Genomic DNA, 26633 nt, shown 5'->3' on the forward strand with positions numbered 1-26633 from the left:
CTATTTTTAATCTATCAACCCGACAGCATTTTTAACCAGTGGCAAAACATTTTCCACTCTGTTTATATCCACAGCAGCTGTTACTGCTCGCCATCCAATGGGCCAGTTCCTCTGAGAATTTTGCAGCAGTACTTAAATGCAGTCCTGCCTGAATATGATACATAGCGGCATCATGTTTGATTTCCAGCAGGTTAAGTTTTTTTTAATAATACAAAATAGAGTGAGATGGACATCTGACAGCATAGTTCTCTGCACGTCAGACTGAACCTATACAGCTGCTCTGCTTTCCCTCTGCACCTCCTGTTCATGCGAGCAGAAAGACAGTCTGGAGGAGTCGTGATGCCCATCTCAATGAGAGGAGGAGGAGTTGAGTGGGACACAAAAAGGGAGGTGGTGCATAGAGCAGTGGAGGAGAGATGTTGCAGGTTGTAGCATAGAGAAATCTACAAGAAGCCTACCAGCAGGTCTTGAGGAATCATGAGTCTCATCTTAATGAGACATGGTAGGAGGAGAGAAAAAAAAAAAAAAAAAAAAAAAAAACCTCAAATCTTAATACTCTACATCTAATGTTGCTAGTCAAGCACATTTCCTGACATGCAGTTTTTCACTACTGAAAGCAAATCTGCTGTGTTATACAATGCTATTGTACATTTCAGTATAGATTTTCCAAGCATCTAGTTGTAATGCAATCTTGCTGCCTTGTCAGCAAGAATCAGGAAAACAGGGTGGCACCTTCATCATGTTACTGGCTTGACTTTGTAGAATATCTACCTCAGCGAAAGTTAGTCACCTTCAAGCAGTGATTTGAGACAAAACCCAGTTGTTCAGCATGAGCTTTTAACAAGCTTTTTATTAAAAATGACAGCCAGAAATGGCGTGCCAGTGGAAGGTCATCCTTTCAGTTTAGTGTTCAGTGCTGCTGTGGTCTTCTCAGTCAGGATCACTTCACCACTTGAGACTAGGCCCCTCTGGCTCTGGGAAACTTTCCTTGCTGCAGATACTGCTCTTCCTGCAAGGCAGGCATTTTTTTCCTTTAAGTGCTGAAAAAGAAAATCTTACAGAAGTGCATAAGTGAATATGTAAAGCTAAAAATTCTAGATGCCATTTCAGCTCTTCCAGGGGGGAAGCCTTTCTACCTTTGATTTAAGCTTGCAAATGCCAATTTCAGTGCGATCTGCCTTCTTGAAGTGTAAAAGCTCTGGAAAGTTTTGCTAAACTTGCATAAAGCTGCAGTTCTGTAAACTTAGGGCAGAATGCCAGGCAGTTTAAGTATTAGACTACAATCAAGATACTCACGCTGTCGATGACAGTACTGCTCACAAGAGTCCATGCTGGTTGGATAGCAAACAGCTGTGGTGCAGTGGATGAACACCTTTTTTTTAAAAAAAAAAAAAAGAAAGAAAAAAAAAAAGTACATTTGGTCAAGAAAACAGTTTCTGTAAGGGAATCCAATTTAAATAAGCTCTGCTGTACCCGGTCTTGCTGTGGAAAGAAGTCGTTTGGATCCACAAATGTAAACATCTTTATGACAAAACGTTTGTGGTGCGTCGGGTACTGAAGCCCAGAGGAGCCGTCCACACGAACCACTGTGGTCAGGAATTTGTCATCATGGTATGGACACCTGCAGCCAAGAAGAATCCACCTTAGCACAAAATACAAAAACTGTACAAAGTTGTATCTGATTGCTTTTATATACCCATTAAACAGAAGGTCCCACTGTGGCAGGCTGTCAGGATTTGGATTGGAAGTGGCCCAGCAGTGCTCCAAGTTCAGAATGATATTTGGGTCGGACCTTGCCAAGATGCGCACCTCAACATAGACGGGTTCCCGTAACACTTTGGTGATTGGGTAGTCTGACGGGGCATAGAAGGAGCTGTACGCTGCCACTTCTGCAAGTAGAGTAATAGTTTTAGTGCATACAAGTTCATTTCTGTACTGCTTCTTAGGGGTTGTGTCACTCACCCTCCACACATCCTTTTGTGCGGCACTGTCCACTTCCCAGTCTGAGCTCCACTCTGAGAGGTCCTGCAGCAGCAACCGGTACGGGAGGAGGAACAGGGCTCACCTCCAGGACGAGAGCCTCTGTGGCTGTGCCGGAGTACCGACACTGGAACAGTAGCCTGTTGGCAGAGCACAACTTTGTGCTATTTAAGCAGTCAAAGGCCTACTTAAGTTTCAGTCCCTTTAAGAGTTAAATCATAGAATGAATGGAAATCAACTACAGGCTAATTGCTTTGTAGTGTGGCACGACAACAGAGGCACTGGTTCTAGATATTAGTCCAATAGGATTGACAGGTTCTCTTTCAAGTCCAACATGTACCCACTGAACTGCTTAAGCTTTTTGGAAATTATACCTTAAACATACACTATCAGAAGTATGAACCTTTTAGGGATGGCCGTCATTTTATTTACAGCACATTTAAACAAAATTTGACTGGCAGTGCTTTAGAAACAGTACATTTACATCGCAGCTGCCAAAGGAGAAAAGTTTACAATACATGAAGCTAAAGGGGGTTTTATATAGAGTTGACTCAAAAATAAATAATCAGTGCTTTTGTGTTGTCATTGTGTTCAGAATTTGCCAATTAATGACTCAATTCCCATTTGACAGACTCACTCAAAATGGCTGTCCCTGGTGATTGAGCCTTTTAGGCCAACTCCTACTTCATATGAAGACGACATGTGGTTTTCATAAACAACAAAACCATCCTCCTCCTGTGGGAAGAGGGGGAAAAAAATATGACTATGTTCAAGTGATGAATCCGATCAGATTGTATTTTCATATTAAAAACTGTCTAGATAACCCTCCACCTACCGTAACTGTGGTGCCACATGCTGTCACAGGGAACTGAAAGATGGCAAAGGCAGAGGTGCTGTCGACAGAGGTACAGAAGACATCGTCAGTCTCCAGCAGGTCGATTGAGTCCAGCTCTATAGGTGGCAGGGTGGCATCTCTAGCCACAACCACCACAAACTGGCCATCCCTGGTACACTGCACAGTCACTGGGAGACAAGACAATAGATGGGTGAAGGTCTGCTCAGTTTCACATGTCCACCAACAGGAAAAGAAACCTCACCGAAGCATAAATACCTGTTTTCCCATAGTAGCACCGTAGCCCATCAAAGCAGCAGTTCATTTTTTCACATTGTTCAGGGGTCAAATCTGGAGTCCCACACCGGAGCTTCTGAGCCTCCTCTACCAGGCATTTATCAAGAGGAGCTGCAGTTGGAGGGACATTTGACTGTTGTTGAAACCACTGAAAAGAATGAGAAGTTTGAGGTTTCTGCAGAGGACTCTTCCAGGAATGCTGCGCAGTAACACAACAAACACAAACAACCACAACACTAAACAGCAGCTTGAAAAACTTCATTATGGTGTTAATAACTAACTACACACTGGCCAAATCTACAACAACCACATCTATGGCTGGGATGCAGTCTTTATATGTGCTTGATTGTGTGTAGTTCGCTATGAACACCGCCTCTCATTGTTAGTAGTCAATTGTGTGCCAGCCCTGCAGAGTTAATCAGCTGGGAGCTGACAGGTGGAGCTTATTGTCTGCTCATCTGTCTGAAAAGAAGTCATTACACGACTGCTGAGTCAAAGCTGAGTGATTTTTTTTATTTATTTCTAAAGGAGAATTAAAGAGGAAAGCTGTGAATGGAGTTTCTATTTGCAGTCAGTGAATTTTCCACAGCTGGGTCTGTTTACTCAGAGCTTGAACCTTTGCATGTTTACGCTGAATGTATTATTGTGACCCAACACAGTATTAATTTTTAAAGTGGAAAACATGCTGTATCACACTGACATTTTCTACACTGCCTTCCTCTGTTACTGCCAGTGTAAAAACTTTTTCCTTTCCATCTATTCAGATGTATGGGCGGTACACCCAGGAGCTGGGTGTGTTTGCCAAGGAGGAGGCGGCGCGCCTACGTGATGGAGGGGTGCGGGATGGCGGTGGCATGAGGAGGAACGCCAGCGTTCGTAGTCGTGCTGATCTTCTGGAATATGAGAAGGACCCTTGTGCAAAGTGCCAGTGTAAGTGACGATCACTCTTTTAACCCCTAACCCACATTTTGATTCATAAACCACGTACAGACAAATTTGATTTTAGGTGGGCCAGACCAGTAAAACGGTTTCTACAAAATGTTCCAGTTTTTCTATTTTCACCTATTCAGTTTATCTAAATGATATTTATGTATCACTAGTTTACAACAGTGACTTCAAGTCACAAAGACACTGCAGTACAAGCTACTGTTGTACAGTACTGTGCAAAAGTCTTGAGGCAGTCCTCATTTCTTTGTATTTTGTTGGGAAAATGGGAAAAAGGTGCAGCAATTTATTAAAACGTGCAAACGTGCCTGGAAATACAGTATATCATTCAAAAACAGAGTTTGTATACTTCTAACAAGCTTGAAAGTCAATATTTGGTATGACCATATTTATTCTTCAACATAGCCTGAACTCTCTTAGGCAAGCTTTCTTAGAATTTCTTCAAGTAGTCTTCAGGAATAGTTCTCCAGGCTTCTTGAAGGACATTCGGAGCTCTTCTTTGGATGTTTGCTGCCTTTTGTTCCCTTCTCTGTCACAATGATCCCGCACTGCTGCCTGAAGATACAATGGTGCTTTTTAAGTTGTCTGCTACGTGTAGATACAACACTTGTTCGTCCCTTGAGTTTGGTGCCTTTTTATCCTTGGATGATTCATAGGTCAGTGTTGAGTGGCTTAACAAAACAAAACAAAAAATTTCCTCTGAAAATGGTCAGCTACAAGAACTGGAATGAACTAAACCGCCAATGTCAATATAAGAAGTTTGAAAGACCTTCAGAAAGCCTGGATTTAAAAAATCATAGAAACACATCGGTATGGTGTAGTGTGGGTAATGTTTTTAAAACTGACAATGATTTAGACTTCAGAGTTTGGACAAACACTGTCAGCTCATGATCTGCTACAACAATACTTTGTGATTAAGAATAAAACCGTCCTTCTCTCCTGCTGGACTCTGCAGAACTCTTTGTAAGGCTGAATGTTTGATACTCCCTCTTCAGACTCAGGCTTGCAAGGAGAAACTGTGCAGGTAGTGCCTGAAGGTCAGACCAATGTAGTGATTAACTATAGTGAATCGTGTGTGTGCGCACCCCTAAAAATGTGATTTCAGCTCTCCACTGAGCGTTAAAGTCGTGTGAAAGCGACGAGTTCTTGAAGTACAGCACAGCAGCTACAAAAGATGGAGAAAAAAGGTCCTACATATTTATGGTTTCCTGATAGTATTCCTGATGGTGTCGGACTTTTACGTCCGATAAAAGTTCCTCAGTTTAACAGTCCCAGCCTGGCAGTGATCAGGACAAAAACTCAGAACTGAGGCTGATAAACGTCTTAGAGAGTAACACCCCCACATAACCAACAAAAACATCATTTGCATTAAAAAACTAGACTTTCCTTACAGAATAGATCATTTACATGTCACAGTAAGATTTTCTAAAAGGCTCATTTTGAGTGTTTTTCTGCTCACACCATGCTACCTGCATGCGACTTGTATGCTTTATAAATGAAGCCCAAAGAGAAGAATTAAATGTGTCTGATCTGAGCAACGGCCTCCAGACACCAAGGACTGTCTCAATGTCAAAGGCAGGGACAGCGTCCTCTGCTGGCAGCCAGTGGCCCAGATTGTGTTTGTCAGTGTGTGAGTGTATCCGATTGCTTCACTTTGTGTTTACGTTTGTTTATGTGAGCAAAACGCTGATCTGAGCTGTCAGGTTATTTTATGTCTAGTCTTCCCAGATGACTGCAGATAAAGGAGTGGCACCAGCAGAGAGCTCCACTTGAGACCGATGTACTCTACAGTAATGGAGTGTTATGTGTATTTCTGTGTGTATGCGTGCATCTTCCAAATGTGTTTTGAATGACTGTGATATTGCTTTTCAGAAAGTCACACTGTATTTGTCATTTTTCAAAGCTTACAGCTCTACAAATGAACTCATCGTATCTTAATCAATCCAGGCGAAACCTTACAGATAAATACGTATCTTAAAGCTGGAGTGTCTGTCGAGCGAGGAAATGTTTTAGTGTCTACTTCAAGTTGAGTCGACCTTCTTTCCAGAGCCTTGTACTACAAAGTGAGTTTAACACAGCCAGGGGATCTTTTTGTTATCTGAATTCACTTACCCTAACACAGGCATTCGGGATAGGCAGCAACACAAGGGTAACGATCTCACTGAGCTAACCCAGGGTTTCCCTGCATATTCACGTGAAAGAGGTGGTGTTGGCAGCATCTGACCATTCACAAGAATGGCTGAAGAACTTAAACTATACTATGGGAAAAATATGACGAGGTTAAACACAGCAACACAGCTCCTGCAGACAAATCAGCAGTGTGAGTTTGCGTGAGAGGAAAAGCACTTTAGAGTAATATTGTATTAAGAGTGTCTACTTTAAGTGCTTTGGTCAGTAAGGTTGGAAAAGAGCTGCTATATTAATAAAGTGTAGCCTATTTATAGCCAGGAAAGAAAGCCAGTAAAAAAGCATAGTGTGTGAGTTAACAGACCTATCAATAACACGGTTCTGTCGTTAAGATAAGGGAGAGTGGGAGACTCTGATAGATTATAACGAGTATTTGATTAAATTGATGTTTAAAAGATAGTTTTAGTTTTTGTTCTTTTAGCAGCAGCCTCAGTGGTGTTTAACAGCCTGACAGTAAAGAACAAATATAAAAACTGTACTCAAACTTAGGCTTAGTTTACGTGCAAGTCGAAGATGAGGTCAGCCAGAACGTGTTATATTATGATGTCAATATACCTAGTAAGAAGTGATCCACAACTCATAGTATTAGGAATCCTGGGTTAACCTGAAAGTTGCCTGGATAAAAGGAAACCATGCCTCGTAGTACAGACCTCTGCTGTGGCATTTTGGTTGGTAAAATGAAGAATCTGATTATTCAATTTATTGATTTTTGTAATTTCTGATTTTGTGGATCAGATAAAATACATTTTTCCAAAGCAGTTTATATTATAGAGTAAAGATCCTATGATAATAATAATTCTTAAGGTTTGCTTTGCTGCATTTGCATTTATTGCTGACACCATCAGCACTTGCAGCTGTAGGAGAACTTTAATAAAACTGTCTGTGCCCACTCTCTACAGTTTGTGTCAAAATTGTTTTTTTCTGCTTAGACTCCAAATTTGGTAAAGTGTGAACATGCAAACAAGGGCCACGTTTTTAAATTCACTTCGACTTGCACTCATATTTGTCAAAGCTGATGTTTTGACACTTTGCGGATCTGGAGCATTCAGATGTGTGTCTAACAAGATGTCACAGAGAGACGGCACGGCTTTTGGAAGTATTGAGAAATGGTTCTCTTAAGTGTTCCTGTGAGTGGCTCAAAGATTACGGCCATTAAAATCTGTTTTTCAGACCTTTTTCTCGTGTATAGAGGTTCCTCCCAATTCTCTGAATCTTTTCATGATACTGGCACTGCGGTGCAGTGGTCTTAACTCACAACAAGAACTATCCTGTGTGGACTGCATGTTCTCCTTGTGTCTGCATAGGTTTATTTCTGGTGCTCTGCCTTCCTCCCACCATCCAAAACATAGACGATGGGTTAATTGGTGATTCTAAACTGGCCATAGATGTGAGGTGGATAGAGGCCTGAATGAATGCATGGTTAAATGTGATCATAGTGTAAAAGAGCTGTAAATGTTAGCCAGTGTCAGTCCACTGTGTACAGAAGATGAAACTCCTTATCAGTATAGCAAACTGTTTAGAGTGGCCAGATCCTCCTTATCTTCACCCATGAAATAAGTAACAATAAGGACTTAATAAGGCAACATGATTGATTATTCCCAGTTTTTGTTGCTTAACCTAATTTCTTTCAAGATATTCCCCACAACACAAGCTTTAGCATCACATACCTTTTCAGTCTTTTGTCTTTATTTTACACATTTTTTTGGAAACAGCATTATAAATACTTAAAAGTTCCACTTGCAGTTTACCCGATTGTTTTTCAGAGGGGACACAGATTTATTGAACTCTATTAGTAACTGGGGGGAAAAGTTATGTAAGCCAAATAACAGAAAATAAAGTGTTAAAATAAATAATCACTCTCAGGGATGACTCTCGACAAGGCAATAGGAGGGAAAGGCAGTGTTTGTTTTTACTCGTGCTTGCGTAAGTGAGCCAGCGTGGCGGCTTTCCAGTATCCATCTCTGCCTCTTTGCCCTTGTGACTAGTGATCTGATTAAAGAGCAATAGATTGCACTATAGGTGAAAGCTGCACTATATCAGCACAGCGTTGCTTGCTGGCTGTAATAGAAGCCATTTAAAACAATCAGTCAGATCAGCAGCCAGCCAGAGTGATTTGTGTGTTCACTGTCTGCCGTGTGTGCTCATAGATCAAGAGGTGTTCGTATTTTTAGACTCATCTTTGGAGAGGCGCTCAGGCTGGCCAGGCACCGCTGCTTTCATTCTTAGGTAATGTGTGCTGAGAGAGCCTTCAGATTTGGTGGAAGTGGGAGTTTTAGTGCTTTCCTCTCATGCATCTGTGTGGGAACATCATATCTGTGGGTGATGGACTAGTGTGTGCCTCGGTTCGTATCAGTAGTTGGAGGTTTTTGAACAAGGCAACCTACACATGCAACTAAAGACTGTGCTGCTGAGCTACAAAACATGTACTCCCCTCACTGATTATTTTTGCCTCACAGAGTGAAATGTTGGTGCATTTTTGTAGGTTATTCCAAGGTTCAGCCTCAGTGAATAATATCACAGCTAGTGTTTCACTGTACATTCGAGGACTGTAAATCTTTGAAAAGGGCTGTAGGTGAATGATCTCCTGCATTTTCAACATTATTAATGATTAGGGTGATGCAATGCAGGGCTCGCAGAGGTGGAGAAAGTGTCTGGCGTTGGGTGTGATTTTTAGTGCGGGATCAGGAGAAGACATCTGTGAACGCCACTGAGCCTGCGGATGTGAGTGTGAGCCAAGATGCACATGGAAGTATGTGGTGGTGCAGGTGCCAGAGTGTGTGTGTGTGTGTGTGTGTGTGTGTGTGTGTGTGTTGTACTTGTATAGCTGCCTTTATGAGGACCCCTACAAATTCTAAGACCATCAGTATGGGGACATTTTCGCTGGTTTCAAGTCAAATAAGGGACACTTCATACTCCAGTTTAGACGTATGAATTTTTCCCTTTTGGCTGTAGTGCTGTTTATCCATCTAGATTGCTGTTATGTGAGTTGTCCAGTTTTGCTTCAGTATAATGGAGCTAAACAGGACCTGCCAAAAGAACCCTAAAAAGAGGGTAACTCAGCAAAGCAATATAGATTAAATAAAACTACGGGTGCCCTTTTATGATTAGGGTTCATATTAAAAATACGTTTAGATTACGCACTTTGTTGTGATAGATAAGGGCAGGTTAAGAGGCTAGGGAATGCATTACGTCAGTGAATGTCCTCTTAAAGATTACGTGTGTGTGTGTGTGTGTGTGTGTGTGTGTGTGTGAGAAAGAGATTAAAGGGAATACATACAGAGAATCTCTGAGAATACCCCCTCTTTCTTTTTAAAAAGAGTTTCAACTGAACTGTCAAGTAAAATGACACAATCTAGAAAACCATGTCATCTCATATGTTCACTTAGATTTATCTGCTAAATATTTTTCAGAGGCATGTTTTCTTTTTGACTCTGTGTGAGATTGTGTCATGTGTCAGATTGCATGCTTATCCCATGTTCATGTGTAGGTTCTATGCTGGCTGTTTGCCATCCAGCAGGTGGCCTGGCAGCTGGACAGCCTGCCCCATCACGCACACAGTTGTGCCTCATTTGCCTCAGGAGACGCTGCATCCCATTGTGACCCGCTTCCCGGCCTAGAAAGACTGCTGCAAAGTCCTTTCATTTATCATTTTCCTTGTTTTGGTTTTTGAATAGCAGCATGCCATTCAAACAAGATTTAACACGAGCAGTTCTTTTTTTGAGCCACATCAAAACATTATACAAGCAGCATAACCACAAGATATCTTGATGTGAAATAGTAAATATTATCACATTACACGGTGGGGGCAGAGTAATGTGACTCATTGTGAACTCAGTGAACTCATTGTCATGTTCAAGAAACCAGTTCATTCATTTGGTACTAAGAGGTACCGAGTGTGCCAAGAAAACATCCCCCACACCATTAGCTCACTACCATCAGCCTGAATCATTGATACAAGGCAGGATGAGTCTTTCATGTTGTTTACCCCAAATTCTACAATCAGAACTCAAGACTTAGACCAGGCGGTGTTTTTTTTTAATCTTCTGTTGTCCAACTTTGGTAACTCTGTTTCAATTATAGCCTCAGTTTCCCGTTCTTAGCTGACAAGAGTGGCACCTGGTGTGTTCTTTTGCTGTGTAGCCCATCTGCTTCAAGGTTTGACATGTTTTGCATTCAAAGATGCTCTTCTGAATATCTTGGAGTGGTTCTTGGAGTTGCTGTTGTCTTCCTACCAGCTCTTTGGCATCAATAAGGTATTTTCACCCAGAGAACTGCTGCTCACTGGATATTTTTTCTTTTTCAGCCCATTCTCTATAAACCCCAGAGATGGTTGTGTAGGAAAATCCCAGCAGATCAGCAGTTTCTGAAAGACTCAACATCCAATAACTATGCCACGTTAATTTCAGTGCTCAGTTTGACCTTCAGCAGGTTGTTTTTAACCATGTCTGTAAATGCATTGAGTTGCTGCCATGTGATTGGTTTCATTTAAAAATGATAAATCATTTCATAAGACAGCTCAGTACTTAAACTTTGAGCAAATGTCACAAACTGCATCGTAATGAACATTTATTTCCAATTAGTCACATAATGAGTGTCGAATAACAAACTTTTTCCTCTACAACCGTTTCCATTTCCTCTACAAACAAGCTGAACAATTAACAAAAAAGTGTTTTTGGTTTCTCACTTGGCTGTAACGCTGTCATGAAGTGTGGATCTGGCAAATGTGTTAGTAGCACATTTTTAGCTTCTCTGGGGACAGGCACATCTATGAATGCTCTGGATATTTGTGAATTCCAGGCTTTGGCAGTGTCCGCAGACAAGCGAGGAGAAATTAGTCCAGCAATGCTTCTTTTAGCTGACCTAACCCAGAGTTATAGATTATAATGTAATAGTAGAATTTATAACCATGACCTAGCTTTTTTTTTCTTGATATTCTCATATTTGAACTGGATGAAGATAATGTGATTCTCTCATGTGCAAACGTGATAACATCTCTCTGCTCACTGCATCTTTTTACTCTTGTTTTCTTCATCAAAATACACATAAAATCACTCAAATTTTGTCCAGTGCTGACCTAAAAATGTATTCAGTTTTGTTTTGTTTTTTAAGACTAGTGCAACCCCATGATGTCTCATGCTCCCTCAACCACTCTTTTACGATTTGAACCCAGTGAATCCTGGCAGTGTCATCTATAAATATGCCTGTGCCACCAGTAAAAGAAAACTCCACTGGTAGAAACACCTTTTTTGGCAAATAATGTTTCTGAACCTAAACTTGACCACCTGAAGCAACTCCAAATCAAAACACCACCACAGGCTTGTAAAGCAAGCGCTAGTCACAAGGGGTGCATTGCTTCATCCAGCTCTCTTCTTACTCTGATTTAACCTTCACAGTGAAACAGGTCAAATCTGGAATCATCAAACCACATGAGCTTTTTCCATTGCTCCAGGGTCCAATCTTTATGTGGCAAACTGAAGCCTGTTTTCCAGATTAGTCTCACTGATGAGTGTTTTTCTTAAGTCTACACAGATGTTTATTGCCAATCCCTTCAGATCTCTTTGCAGTGTATGTGTCGAAATATAGTCGTGAGTTCCATATTTCTTCTTAAAAGATGATAGTTTACCACTATCTTTGAACTGTTATTATAATAGTTTCAGCAGTCTCCTTAGTTGTTTTCATCGTTTAATGCTGGCCAATAATTTAGTTACTCACTGTCCCGTTTAGAGTTAAATAACTTGTTGCCAGCTGAAACATATTAATTAATGCAACCAATGGGTGACTGAGTTTGTAGGACCAAAAGAAGTTACGTTCCTTGAATGCAACTAGTTGTTGTTTATTTATATAACTGAGTTATTATTTTTTCCATATGTAGTAGAGTTGAGTGATCATGTGACTTTAACAAAATATGACAATTAGTAATTTTTGTGAGCTTTTTTTTTTTTTTTGGTTTAACTAGCTCACAAAGAAATTTAGGTTACATTTACCAAAGAGAAGTCACACTTCCTCTTTAAAAGCTGGGCTATGGCAGGCAAGCATAGTCCTAACAAGCTGGTTAGTCTTTGTAACAGTGAAGCCGACAGTTTTCACTCTAAAAATGTCCATCCATCCGGTTTTTACCGCTTCTCTGGTTTTGCGACCCGAACCTGGTTAGGCATATCTATATAGATATGCTAATATGCCTGTATATGTAGCAGCCATATGTCTATGACTATTACGTTTAAATGAATGGGTGTATTAATCTTTTATTCATACCTTTTTTAACTCAACCATTCAACATCATATCACAGTTTTGAATCTTTTTCAAAAGTTTTATTATTTAGACTTCCTTTTTTCAGCTTATTTATAATTCAGTTTGATTATTTATAATTCAGTTTCCTTCTCCTCTCCTCTTTTCTCCTTGACACTGGTGTTTCTTTGAGTCGCATACAAACAAGTATATCTCTGCAGTCTCATCACACCTGGAATTTCTTTGCTTTTGATTCCCTCTCTCTGTTTCTCTGTGCCCTCAGTGTGTGCATCTCGCTGCCAGAAGTTCTTGATCTCACGGGTGGGGGAGGACTGGATCTTCCTCATTCTGCTGGGGCTACTCATGGCTCTGGTCAGCTGGGTGATGGACTATGCCATCGCCTTCTGCCAAGAAGGTAGGAAAGAGATGCATACCAAAAACAAGAGAGAGATGCTTGAAAGACTGGACAGACAGCAAATGTGATGCTGTTCTCACAGGGGCGGCATTAAACCTCGAAGAGTTAGGCTTCATATGAACGGCTAAGAGGTGCATTGTGAAGACAATTTAATTGTGATGAAATATTGGTTCATAATATTTAGAAATCACGGTTTCTATTCACATTTCAAACAAACTGGGATTTTACAAACATCTGTGATGTGAATAGAAACTATACAGTATTTGATACAAAAAATTCCCAAAATCTCACAATAAATTATAATAAACCAGATTATTTTTCCTGACATTTCTTTCCTAAAAGTGTTCAAACAAAACCAAAACTTGTAAAAAATAAAATAAAATGAAAAGGTTGACACATCATTAACTTTAACAAAACACTACTCAGCCATGACTGAGCAAACACGCCATCTTTTCCGCCCATGCTGATGTTTTCCAGCGCATCCTCTCTGAGCATCCGAACATTTTTGAAAAGATCTTTTTTTCAGGTACGAGTGAAGAAAAATAGATGGCGAAATACACAGCTGGCTTAGTTTAGTAGCTTTCGTTTTTTTTCCTCTGTTTTTGAAACTGTAAATTTGCTCGTAGGATGAAAGAGGAGTTGCTGAGGGTGAGGAAATCAAAGGCAGAGATTTGAGGTTAGAGCACAGAGAAGCAGTCGAAGAGAAGAAGAAGAGAAAAGGAGTCACAGAAAATTAATTGGGAATAGTTTTTGACTAGTTTAGTTTTGTACTGCATGATACTGAAATGAAGTTCTTTATATATGTGTGTGTGCAGCACAGAAGTGGATGTACGGTGGACTGGACAGTAACTTGCTTCTGCAGTACATTGCCTGGATCAGCTACCCTGTAGTCCTCATTACTTTCTCTGCAGGATTCACACAGATACTTGCGCCTCAGGCTGTGGGTAAGACATGCACACAGAATGTGGACATAAACATATGTATTTATATTCAAATTCTAATTCATGGTCTTATTTCTGTGTAATTGGCTCTGTAGTGCTCCATAAGGGCTCCAAGGACATGTGCTGTATGTCTTAGTGATTGCATCTGCAGGAAATCCATTAAATATAGCTCTGATGAGATGTGCATACTAAAACTATATGAATATCAATCAGCTTTTCCCCTTACTGTCTCCTCTTGCTCTTCATTTATTCCCCCACCCCCCTCTGTGTAATTGCTTTCTTTCAACTCATCTTTTCTCTGCACTGCATCATCCCACCTGGCATCTTTTCATGTCTCAGGTTCAGGTATTCCAGAGATGAAGACCATACTCAGGGGGGTGGTCCTGAAGGAGTATCTGACTTTTAAGACCTTTGTTGCCAAAGTGATTGGTCTGACCTGCGCGCTGGGTAGTGGAATGCCTCTGGGGAAGGAGGTAGAGAGTTTATTTTTCCCCTAGCCTTCACCCATTAGAGTCTTCTTGGCTTCACAAATTACAACCAATGAATTAAAGGCTTTTTTGTAGGTCTGGAAGATTTAATAATGTTCTCTCTTCTAGTCTCATTAAAGTCAGAGCTGTCAAAATAAAAGTGTGATTTACTGCTAATAGCAGTTACATTTCCCATCCAGGGTGTAATAAAGCAGTTTGAATCTGCATCTGAGCGTGGTTTAATCGTGCAAAGGTTTTTGAATAATGCTCTTGATCTTGGAGGCAGCATGCTCTGCTTAGTCTTTAAGTGTGCTTTTAGTCGTGTCCTGTCTTCTAACGTCTGCCTTTCTCTATCCTCCCTCACAGGGACCCTTCGTTCATGTTGCCAGTCTGTGCGCCGCTCTCCTGAGCAAATTTATGGCTGCTGTTTTTGGTGGGATTTACAAGGTGAGGATGGAGAACAACTGATATGCAGATGTCCCAGCAGACTGCAGCACAGCACTGTGTTTGAGGGCTTTCCGCTTACTTCTATAAAAAGTGTCATGTTATCGTCTGTGATAAAATCTAATTTATGAGTTCTCGTATGTCTGCAGCTCAAGTCCACAAATGTTTTCAGTCAGATTGAGCCTCTGATTTTAATTAAACAGGAAAGCTGTTTTTGGCTCTTTACAATAATTTTTAAAAAAGCTTGAAAAATTGGTGTGAAAACTTTGAAATGTATTTCTGTCTTCTATTCATCAATCATCATCACTAGTTGTTAATTTGACCCCTTTTGTGCTCACATTCAGCTGCAGAGTCACACATGCTGATATTTGTAGTGAGATCTGTTTAGATCCTAACATTAGCCTCAATATTGGGGAGTGTTTGTTTCCCCAAATTTATGAGTGGGGAAAAGTGAAAGAGCCACTTCCTTACATTACTATCAGAAGCACTACAACAACAGATTCATTGTAAAGATAACTGTCACTGGTCTAAACTGTATGAAGGGTCACTACAGGTCATTGCTGCCAAAGACCAGTCAGTGACCCCCCCCTGGCAACCTCCAATCGCTAGGGAAAAATGCGTATTTCCTGGTTGGTCGTGATGTGGTTGCAGGCATTGGCTAGGGTACTATCTGTAGCAAAGAGAGTGCTGCACCAAAACCCTCCTTGTGATTGCTTTTGCCACTAGTTGAGTAAAAGTTGCACCTTTTGAAATGTGTTGGATTTATTAATCCTTTATTTATCCAGGTAAAAAATCTCATTGAGATTAAAAATCTCATTTCCAAGAGAGACCTGGATGAAGTGATGAAGCATAATTTGAAGGCAGGGAGTCTAAAGGGTGCTAGTTTAACTAAGTTAAACTTTTTAGTGCATAACGAGAGCTCGATAACGTCTCACAAGAAGTGGTGGCCCTCCCTCACCTTATCACGCTGCCACTTCAAGACCAGCAGGGGTTTCAGAGGGGCATAATGAGTTACAAATGAACTCGTTAAATTACACATTAGAAAGTGAAGTAAGGATTAATTAATATTTAGTTTTATTTATATAGTTTTAACTCATAACAACAGTCATATTAAGCCACTTTCAATTGTAAGGTAAAGACTATAAGATATAAGATTGGTTGGGAATGGTGGGAAGGAAGAACTCCCCGATAAGAGGAAGAGACCTGCAGCAGAATCAGGTTGAGGAAAGGGCAGCAGATGATATTACAAACTACGAAAAAAAGAAAACACAAGTTAATGATCTTTAGTAGTGGCTTAACATGAACGAGAAGTAAAAAAAAAAAGTGGTGGGGGGGTTCTTAGTAGTACCTGTGCGATGCTAGCTAAATCACTGTGACTTTTATTTTCTTCAGTAATTAACTAACACAATAAAACAGACCAGTCAGATTTTCATGTATGTTGGAACTTTTTTTTGGAAACCTGGACTGTAAACGTGCCTGTCATTGAAGGTCAACTTCTATTGTTTAAATGTGTTATAGGCTATAAATCAAATGGTAATGACAGTGAACATAAAAGGTTCAGACATTTTCATAGTGCATGTTTGAGGTGTATTTTTTCATTTCTAAAAAAAAATCATTTATATAACACAAGTCAGTGGGTTACATAGTTACAAGATGCAACAAAGTATTGCACTGATCCAATACCAAGTCCCCGAGAATGAGCCTAAAGCTAAACTGAGCTAAACTACTTTATCATTTCTGTGTGTAAACTCAAACCAGCAGACGAAGAGCTTACATGTAAGTGTGTACCACGCTTTGCTGAGAGTGCCACTGATATGTGCACATACACGTTAACTCACACAAGTGGGAGGCAAATAAAGGCAAATGTGGAATAAATCATGTAAATCCATAAGCCTGTAATTTCATGATTTATCACCTTCCTCCTTATTTGAGTATAATCACTGTGAAGGGCGAATAACACACGCACATGCAGTTTTTATTTGAAAAATCTTTGACATTTCTTCGACTTTCTGCCGTTCCCCAGGACGGACTCTCACCTCCACTCATGTGAGACTTCACCCTGAGCTTCTGTCTATTTCTCCACTGGATACTGTGATGTGCCTCTCCTCCTTGCATCAACAGCCACATCAGCGTGGAGGAAGATAGGCTGCAGTGATGTGAAGGAAGAAAAACACGTGTCAGCACAGTTAGAACGACTCAAATAGTGCAGGGACCACTAAACCTAATCAGTCTGGGAAAATGTTAATTCAGTTCACAGTAAAATCAGGATTGTTTGCTGAAGCTCATTCGCTGCTTGTTTGGGTCTGCTTGCTTTGAATAATAACTTGGATGTCTTCCAGGAGGAAGATAAAAAAAACATACATTTAAAAAAAGGTAACCACTACACTCACACATGTCTGTCCTCTTTTCACTTTTACTGCTAAAGGAAGAGCCCTTTGAAGGAAGCAAGGTACGAATGCATGACTCGGATAGTTTCTTTATTTCCAATCCCATCAACATTAATTCAAGCTGTCCATTTGAGAGCTGAGACAGATTGATGTCTTTCCATTTGTCTGCGCTGTGCTAGATTCTGTTCAGTGAACCATCGCAGAGAGGCATCATTCTGTGTTGCTTTTGCTTCGACACAAACATCTCATTTCATGATTTCAACCCTCAATCATGGTTTTTCAGTTATAGCCTCCCATCAAACTCCAATCATATATAAGTAATCTTGTCGAATGTGTGCAAACAGCAGCTTTGCAGTCAAACTGCTGCGTTTGTAAAATAAAACTGGTTCTGGATGTACGTTTGTGGCATTTGCAAATAAACGTGCACCTCTTGGGATTTGAATGTGTGTGTATTTGCTTGAATGCACTGCTCTGCGTGTATTGGTATGTGCGTGTATCTGACCCTTGTTGGACAGAATGAGTTGAGGAACACGGAGATGCTGTCGGCTGCCTGTGCGGTGGGTGTGGGCTGCTGCTTTGCTGCTCCTATTGGAGGTAAGTCAACACGACTGTAGCCTCTGATTGAACTGGATTTAATTATGTGAGACATTTACAGGAGCTAATTAGATGAAGAGAATATTTACCCCACTAGCAGCCGAAGATGCCAGTCTTAGCCAGTATATTTGTCTAAATCCAAGGTTCTCAAAGTCTGACTCTCAGTCTAATGGCTGTCCATAGGAAGGAATATTGCGCATTTCATTCATTAACAGCTTATGTCATCCTATGATACAGCAGCACATAACAAGCCCAACTCTTCTCTCCAGCTTTAGCACTTTTCTTTTAATGCTTGATGTCAAAATGCATGTTTTTAGGCTACACGTGAACATGCCATGAGGTTAAAATATTTATTAATACAGTTGTGGTCAGACATTTACACATACTCATCATGGCTATGACAGTCATGCTAATTTTGGCCTTTTAATGATTTCTTTGAACTGTACTGTTTTTTTACAGAGTGGAGTGAGTGTACGGCATACACCGTTTCTAGCTAAAAAAAAGTCTGCAAACACTCCTCTTCAAATGCTCTTTTCAAGCTTTGCTGGAGTTTTAACCTCTTCAGACCTTTTCCTCTCCTTCACGCGCTCCTTAATTGGGTGAAGTTGAGCCAGAAACTTTGCTCTATTTGTCATTTAGTTAGGAGAACTTAATTGGTAGACTGACACGTTCTGGTCTTCTCCAGGATCCCAATTAACCATATTACACACAGCATTTTAAATTGGGTTGTAACCACAAAACAACCCATCTTATACAGCCACATATAGATTAAGATATGTGTAACACCATATTTGGTCCTGAGGGTACACACGTCTTCTTTTAGGTGCTCCACTTTGATTGATTGATTGATTGATTGATTGATGGGCTTAAACCCACATGACTATATGACCCAACCTACTGTATGTATGCCTCTTTGGCTTTATATGTGTATTTGAATGATCACTTATTTTGTTTTTCTTTTTACTACTTAATACCAATCCTCTTTAACTGCTGTCGGCAACATATTTATTTTGATAGACCGCCACAGCTCTAACAGTGAAGTCAGCACTGCTGAAGTTTTAACACCTTCAGCTCTTCCGTTCTCACCGTTTTAGCAGACTAAACCTTCCTCATACTGATAAATTAAGTTGGCTTCAAGTTCAAATGTAAATCTACCGTATTCACTGATGGTTAATATACAGTCCCATGTGAAACTACATTAAAACTTTAAAAACTGCTTTTCATTCAGAGAAGCAAACTCTGTCAGCTGCCAAATGCTCATGTGTCCATGAATGTTAATGTTTCCTGTAACTTTAGATAACCTTTTGAGCATTGTTATCAACTTTTACTTGATCAACTCTTTAAATTACTTTGAAAGTGATCTAAATGATATTTTATAATACTAATGCACCAAACTATAACATGAAAACAGTGAGGAATTGTTGTACTTAGCGTTAAACATACAGATAATTCTCAAATTTGTGGTGCTTTTGGCGACTTCGAGCAGCTGAGGAGCTTCTGCTCTGCAGGAGCTGATAGGGATCAACGTGGGTTAAAAAAGAGTGATTATTAGATTTATGTCTTTAAATGGATGACGTTGTGTCTTAGTGGTCCTGTTTAACTGTTGGCTGTTGATACTTGTGGTGCAGCGGGGATTAGGATTATGTTTTCTCAAGGGTGAAGATCATAATCATCCACATTAGAGCCACGTTAAAATCCTCAGATTAAAGTGGTTTTCCGTGGATGCTCACATGATGAATCATACTTGGTATCACTCGGTGGTTGTTCTGCATTCGACTGCATCTTACCATCTTCTTCAACAGATGGACTCGCCCACTTATGCAAATGCTAAAATTTCCATTTTTTTCCCCTGAGAACTTCAAGTACTTCTCGACCTTTGCTCTAATTGTTGATTATTAGGGTGAATTTCCATCTTCTGCTTCATTATAAGATTTTTTGTTAGACATTATTTTCTTCTTTCTTAATTGACGTTCTTCATGAGTTGGGTTGTTCAGAAGGTTTTAATTGTCGTGTGAATTCACTTCTGTGTTTGAAATTTGCTTGCTAAATAAAGGTGCCCATTCTTTCACAGCGGTTTGAATAGAGTGACATGTTCTTTAGCATTTTAATCTATGCTTAATGACAATGACAAGACTAATAAAAGCTGTAAAGAGGACCTTAAGTTATAATTATTTTGATCAATGTCTTCTCGTCTGCATCATTTGAGCCATATAGAATGGATGCTTGTGGCCACAAGCGACAAGAGGAACTTGTTTTTGGGGCGTGATTGACACCCTGTCTCATTTATTTAGAACGACTAGACAAACTCATACTGACAACAGTACAGTATGTACTGCACATTCACCGAGACACGATTCATGTAGCTGTGTGGCATTTCCAAACAAGCAAACAAACAGGTCCTGCGAGTTGGGTTTTTTGCAAAATGCTGAAAATCCATGAGAAAATAACAAAAGATTATAGCCGTGATGATCAGAGCTGAAGTATTTAATTGATTCACTGAGTCACTGAAGCTAAATATGCAGCTACTGTGGTATTTTTGTGTTTTTCTAAAATGTTATAGACTACATGAATCAGTTAAGGAAGGTCACGATTTATAGAGATCATCTGATAGTTAAATAATTATAAGGTGAAAGCCTGAGAATAGCTCTTTGCTAGAATATCTGATATTAAAATAAAGTTGAGAATTTGCTGCTTTCTTGACTGCAGTTGGGCTCTGGGAACGGCTCACTCTCTGTATGTATGTTTGTGCGTTGCAGGGGTGCTGTTCAGTATTGAGGTCACGTCAACATTTTTTGCTGTGAGGAACTACTGGAGGGGCTTCTTCGCTGCCACCTTCAGCGCCTTCATATTCAGAGTGCTTGCTGTCTGGAATCAGGAGGAAGGTAAAGTACAAAACAGAAACAGACTCTTCCAGTTCTGTTTCAAGAAAAATATCATAATATGCAATTAAACGAGTTAATTTAAACTCACCGACCCTTTCATTAGGTACATCTATTCAACTGCTCGTTAAAATAAATCTAATCAGCCAGTCACGTGGAAGCTACTCAGTGCATTTAGGTATCTAAACATGGTCAAGACGACCTGCTGGAGCATCAGAATGGGGAAGAAAGGTGATTTAAACAACTTTAAATGTTGCATGTTTGTCAGTTCCAGACTGATGCTCAGAGTACTTCAGAAACTGCTGATCTACACAATCCACACAACTACCTCTAGGGTTTACAGAAAATGGTCTGAAAAAGCAAAAAAATATCTAGTGAGAGGCAGTTCTGTGGGCGAAAATGCCTTGTTGATGTCAAAGGTCAAAGGAGAACGGCCTGAATGCTTCAAGCTGACAGGAAAGCAACAGAAACCCCAACAAACACTTATTACAACCAAGACATACAGAAGAGCATCTCGGAAATTTACATCATGTCAGTCATTGAAAGAGAGCGCTGAAGCAGCAGAAGACCACACCAGGTGCTGCTTCTGTCAGCTAAGAACTGGAAACTGAGGCTACAATTTACTCAGGCTCACCAAAACTGGACAATAGAGGATTGGATAAATGTTGTCTAGTCTGATTTATCTTAATTTCTGATGTGACCTTCAAATCATAGGGTTAGAATTCAGCATGGACAACATGGAAGCATGGCTCCATCCTGCCTTTTATCAGTGATTGAGGCTGGTGGTGCTAGTGTAATAGTCTTTTCTCTACTGTCTTTGCGCACGACACCACGGCCGACCTGAACATTGTTGCTGATCATTTCCACCATGTCACAAAACTCAAATCATCTCAAAATTATTGTCCCTGAACATGACACTAAGTTCATTGTACTCAGATGACCTCCTTTGGGATGTGGTAAAACAGGGGATTCACATCATGATGGATCAGGATCATCAGGACATGATCAGGATGTGTAGCTGACAAACCCACAGCTACTGTGTGATGCTATCATGTCATGCGAAGTGTTTCCAGTACCTTGTTAAATCTCTGCCATTAAGAATTAATGCATTTCTGAAGGCCAAAGTGGATCTCTTTCATATAAAAGGGTGAACTTAATCGAAAAGGGAACCCCTTTCCAATTCAATTTAACAAGTTACTAGGTGTACCTAACATGGTGGCTACTTTAATGAGACTCTATATAAAATGTAATTCAGTATATATAAGTATATCTTTAAGAGGCGTGATGAGGTAAGTGGTTGTCTTTAGTGGTTCAGTTTAAAAGCCAGTTTTCATTCATAACAGATTGCTGTATAGCAGAGTGAGAACAGTCTTCTTTTTCTCAGAGACCATCACTGCTCTCTTTAAGACCCGTTTCCGTCTGGACTTCCCGTTTGACCTTCAGGAGCTGCCAGCCTTTGCCATACTGGGGTGAGTGTGTTTCTCTGGACTGGCGCCACATTAAACGGAGCCCTGATCCCCAAGCAGCTTCTGTTACTGAGGAGATCTGAGCTCCTTTTCTGCCATTCTCCCAAGTCTTTTAAGAGTCTGAAGGTTGATTTGTATTCGATGAACGGGGCATGAAATTAACTTTTTACTCTGCTGATTACAAGCAGAGGCTCGGTCCAGATCAGAACGTGCCAAATGTGATTTGTTTGATGTATCTTCATGGAGAGAAACGATGAATTAACATCGGTTGGCTTCCTTGAAAAGAGCTTCCAACTGTGACTGACTTAACCAGGCATAGCAAAACTGTAGCTTTGTTTCATTTGTGGTAATTCTTTTTCCATGTGGCTGCTTTTGTTTTGCACCACAATGATGTTCTGTTTTACCTTCAACAGGCCAAACAAGCCGTGTCTCTGTGTGTGTGTGTGTAGGATTGCGTGTGGTTTTGGGGGAGCTCTGTTTGTCTACCTGAACCGGCTGATAGTCGAGTGCATGAGGAAGCAGAAGACAATTAACAAGTTCTTGCTGAGGAAGTAAGTATCTCACCCCAGTCTTACACAAAATCATTAAACATTTGTAGATTCATAGACCCAACGTCCCCTTGCCCAGCTTAAAGGAACAGTTTGACATATTTGGAAATTACCCACAGAGTTTGATGAAACGATTAATACTGCAACTGCTAGCAGAAAGCTAGCTTAACTGAGACTGGAAACAATGACTGTGGATCTTTCACAGGGTACTGAAACTAGCTAACCAACTCATCTAAAGCTGACTAATGTATAACATCGTTTTTTTCATGCTCTTACTCTGAGGCACAAACTGTCAACTGTCAGGTTGATGTTTTGACTTGTGTACAAAGGAGCCAAATAAAGACAAAGCTTGTAAATCTAGGAGCTTTGAGTGCAAGGCTAGCTGTTTCCAACATAGACTGTATGTAAAAGATGGACATGGCAAGTGTCGGCTCATTTGGAAGCCTCAAGCTGAGCATTTTTGGGTGTCACCATCTGTGGGAACTGGGAAGCTATAAAATGAGTATCATGTTGTATTCAAGAGGACATAAACTAGTGACTGAAATCATAAATTCATTAGGCATTTTACTACAAGCTTAATTTTCCACTAGTCTTTTTTACAACCCTCTGTGGGAAATAGGGGGGGGAAAAGCACTTTGTGTTGTTTTTTTTATTTTCAGACTGCACTGTTCTGTCCGTCATATATATATAATTATACTCTTTAGTTTCCAGTCTTTATACTCAGTTAAGCTATCATCTGTTGGCTTTAACTTCATATTTAACAAACTGAAATAATAACAGTATTATGATCTTCTCATCTTACTCTGCCTTAAAACCAATAAGCATATGTCAGATATTAAAGACACATCTAAAAACACAACCACACACACTGACACATTTTAGCTGGTTAAACTCTAACTAAACACAAGGATCATGAACATCCTGCCCATGTGCTCCTATGCTTCTATTTAAAATTGGCCTCACACTCTATGTCACAAAGCTAATGTAGTCCTGGGAAATGTAGGTAAATCTCTTGTATGAATTGGGTCAGTTTCACACACGTCATCGGGAGCTATTTATACACTATCTCTCTCTTTCCACACCACCAAGAAACTAGGTATGCACATACAGTGTGTCAAGCACACTCATTAATGACCCCACAGTCCATCTCTTCCTGTCAGGCGTCTGGTGTATCCTGCGCTTGTCACCCTGCTGATCTCCACACTCACGTTCCCTCCGGGCTTCGGACAGTTCATGGCTGGACAGGTGAAAAAATACTTTCACACTCCTTTGACAGTATGGAAGCATGCGATGACTGTTGTGAGATGATTGATGGTCATTTTAAATGAAGCCTACATAAAGGCTTCAAGAGGGCTTAAAGGCTATTCCCAAAGTACAGGGACAGATGTAGTCTAATCACTGGGAATCAGAAAAGGAAGACTGCAGCAAGATCTTAATTTTTATTTATATATAATTTTTTTTATTTATTTCAGCAGTGTAACTCTGTATCTGGGAGTGGAGTGGGGATGCTCCAGAACTTTTCTTCAGTATTAAAAGCAGCTGTCAGTTCAATTCTATTTCATTTTTATCGCACCAAATCACAACAACAGTTGCCTCAAGGCACTTCATATTGTAAAGTAACAATCCCAACAATCAGAAGACCCCCTACGAGCAAGCACTTTGCAACAGTGGGAAGGAAAAACTCTCTTTCTACAGGAAGAGATAGGAGAACGACAGGAAAAAAGACACACTGTAGAAGTCACATATTATTATTATTATTATTATTAAATAATTATTAAATACAAAGTGATGTATAAACACATAGTGAGTAAAAAGAGATGAAGAAGAAGCACTAGGTCCATCATGGGAAGCCCCAGCAGGCTAGGCCTATTGCAGCATAACTAAGAGAGGATTCGGGGTCGCCATACGCCTAACGATCTGCTTTTTTAAAAACAACAGTTTTGAGCTTAATCATAAAAGTAGAGAGGGTGTCTGTCTCCTGAATCCAAACTGGGAGCTGGTTTCACCTCCCATTGTACTTTTAAACATCCTAGGGGCCACAAGTAAGCCCACTGTCTGAGACTGAAGTGCTTTTTTACGGTGATATTGTAATAGGATATCTCTAAGATAAGATAGGCCTGATTATTCAGGATCTTTTGAGAAGAAGGACGTTAGAATTGATTCTGGATTTAAAAGGGAGCCAATGAAGAGAACCCACTATGGGACAAATATGTGCTCTCTTATACTGTAAAGTACACACAATTGTATGCAGTTTAAACAGAGCTGATAATAGTTCATAATTCAGTCATGTCAGATCAATTCACGCATTTATTTTACAGAGCAGTTACACATCTAATCCAGCAGTCGCCAAACAGCTATCACCACTCTTCTATACGCAGAGCTGTTGAATTTGTGTGGGAGGACTTTTTACCTGGATGTCTATCCTAACATTTGTGCAGCTTCCATAAACAGCTGCTAAATGTAATCACAGCACTTTGAATGACATTGAGAACTTTAATCTCCTTAAAATCCTTCCTCATAAAAAAAATGACAAAAACGGTCAGCACTTGGCCATGAAACTGCTCGTGAGTCAGTTTTGTGGTTACTTCTCAGTCTATTGAGATGATTTTGTGTGTAAAAGGGAAAAAAAGTGTAATCTTTGGTGTAATTTGGCACATTTAAAGCACAGATGTCAAAACTTACACATGACGGAGCAAAATTGATCAACACCGTCTCCTCGCAACCAGTAGACACTGGGTTCGGACCTTCCTGTGTGGAGTTTGCATGTTCTCCCTGTGTCTGTGTGGGTTTCCTACCAGGGCTCAAAGACATGCCTGTTAGGTTAGCTAGTGATTCTAAATAAGCAGGAGGTGTGAATGCGAGAGTGTGTTGTTGTCTGTCTCTGTGTTATCCTCGTGATGGGCTGGCGACCTGTGCGTCCTGCTGGGATAGACTCTGATGCCTCCCCGCAACCCTAAGTTGGATAAGCGGTGGATGGATGGAGTGTTTCAAGAGATGTGTCACAGTTATCAAAAGTAGTCAGTCAATTAATTGCTACAGCTTACAGTTTTGAAGCCTGCAAGATGAATTTTTAAACAGCTACATAATTTCTTCTACAGTTTTTGTGCCTAAATTTGAAAGAAAAAAATCAAAACTACTTTCAAGTGCCAAGTCTCCAGTGTACTATGAGTAGGTTTATATCAATATAGAAAGAACTGTGTGGGTGGAAATAACCCTTTCTAAGACAGAGAGCAAATAGTATGGGTTCACATGTAATTGGACCCCTGGTTACTGAACGTTTCTTTTTCCAGGGGACTTGTATTCAAACAGAGCCTTTGTGGCTGACCTTGTCAGACTGCTAGAGTCTCCTAAACAGATCCTTCTGACGTTAGAGAGCCAAAACAGATATTCAGATTCAGGATGCTTCTTTTTTGGGTATGTCTGTGTGTGTTTGCGTTTCCGTGTGTCGATCTGTCAGCTGACGCAGCACGAGTCTCTAGTGGCGCTGTTTGACAATCGGACATGGTGCCGTCAGGGTGTGGCGGAGGAGTTTGACTACATCAGCCACCACCATGCCTGGAAACACCCCCAGGTCAACGTCTTCATCACGCTCATCCTCTTCACTGTTATGAAGGTAGGCGACGTGAAAGGCTTTTATGCACTGAAATCAAACCGGCGACGCTTTCAAACTTACTGTGACAAGTAGTTCTTGTCGATTACCTTTAGTGTCATTGAGAGCTTGGCAGAGGTCACAGCAGTGTCTCCTGCCTCTTCGTCTAATCCCAAACTCACTCTGTGATAATATCAGGGCTCTGGGAGGGTCAGACAATCAGATGTGGGACTGTTTTCTCTTTTCATAATTAATGATAGTATTTCAAGACTTCATCTGTATGTCTAATCTTGGTGCCTTGTAAGAGTTTCAGAGATGGTTAAGTCTGTAAAACTCTGTCTCCCTCTTTCAGTTCTGGATGTCTGCTGTGGCCACCACCATGCCCGTTCCATGCGGAGCCTTCATGCCTGTTTTTCTTATTGGTGAATTAAACCTC

General features: G+C 40.4%; 2 protein-coding genes across 4 annotated transcripts in view; one reads left to right on the plus strand and one right to left on the minus strand.

Annotated features, from left to right (window-relative positions):
- Positions 1-26633, plus strand: part of clcn2a (chloride channel, voltage-sensitive 2a) — a 56790-nt gene that overhangs the window by 14138 nt on the left and 16019 nt on the right. For 2 of the 3 annotated variants that reach the window (XM_085255941.1, XM_085255942.1), the window contains exons 2-14: positions 3874-4039; positions 12751-12882; positions 13698-13826; positions 14163-14296; positions 14657-14737; positions 17160-17183; positions 17637-17715; positions 20472-20597; positions 21979-22063; positions 22510-22611; positions 23751-23853; positions 26066-26221; positions 26550-26619. In XM_085255941.1, coding sequence (XP_085112067.1) covers positions 3874-4039; positions 12751-12882; positions 13698-13826; positions 14163-14296; positions 14657-14737; positions 17160-17183; positions 17637-17715; positions 20472-20597; positions 21979-22063; positions 22510-22611; positions 23751-23853; positions 26066-26221; positions 26550-26619 — 1387 coding nt within the window. The remainder of the gene's footprint in view (positions 1-3873; positions 4040-12750; positions 12883-13697; positions 13827-14162; positions 14297-14656; positions 14738-17159; positions 17184-17636; positions 17716-20471; positions 20598-21978; positions 22064-22509; positions 22612-23750; positions 23854-26065; positions 26222-26549; positions 26620-26633) is intronic. The other variant, XM_085255943.1, reaches the window with a different exon arrangement.
- On the minus strand, positions 526-3431 carry LOC146553614 (zona pellucida sperm-binding protein 4-like). The gene is made up of 8 exons (XM_085253747.1): positions 3092-3431; positions 2816-3003; positions 2618-2715; positions 1963-2120; positions 1697-1889; positions 1474-1621; positions 1297-1372; positions 526-1009 (listed from the first exon to the last, which is right to left on the minus strand). Exons 1-8 carry the CDS (start codon positions 3369-3371, stop codon positions 891-893), a joined length of 1260 nt encoding a protein of 419 aa, XP_085109873.1. The 5' UTR covers positions 3372-3431; the 3' UTR covers positions 526-890.

Source organism: Mchenga conophoros, linkage group LG18, assembly GCF_057382185.1.
Source record: "Mchenga conophoros isolate Kocher_MC1m ecotype Shallow Benthic linkage group LG18, M_conophoros_male_GT1.1, whole genome shotgun sequence".
In the NCBI taxonomy this organism is placed as follows: domain Eukaryota; kingdom Metazoa; phylum Chordata; class Actinopteri; order Cichliformes; family Cichlidae; genus Mchenga; species Mchenga conophoros.

What these genes read in the sequence shown, in the direction of transcription:
- LOC146553614 (XM_085253747.1), bottom strand. Translation starts at nt 3,371, where the DNA reads ATGAAGTTTTTCAAGCTGCTGTTTAGTGTTGTGGTTGTTTGTGTTTGT. An exon ending in CACAAAAGGATGTGTGGAGG is followed by an intron (nt 1,890 to 1,962) that starts GTGAGTGACACA and finishes CTCTACTTGCAG; the next exon opens with AAGTGGCAGCGTACAGCTCC. An exon ending in TCTTTCCACAGCAAGACCGG is followed by an intron (nt 1,373 to 1,473) that starts GTACAGCAGAGC and finishes TTTAAAAAAAAG; the next exon opens with GTGTTCATCCACTGCACCAC.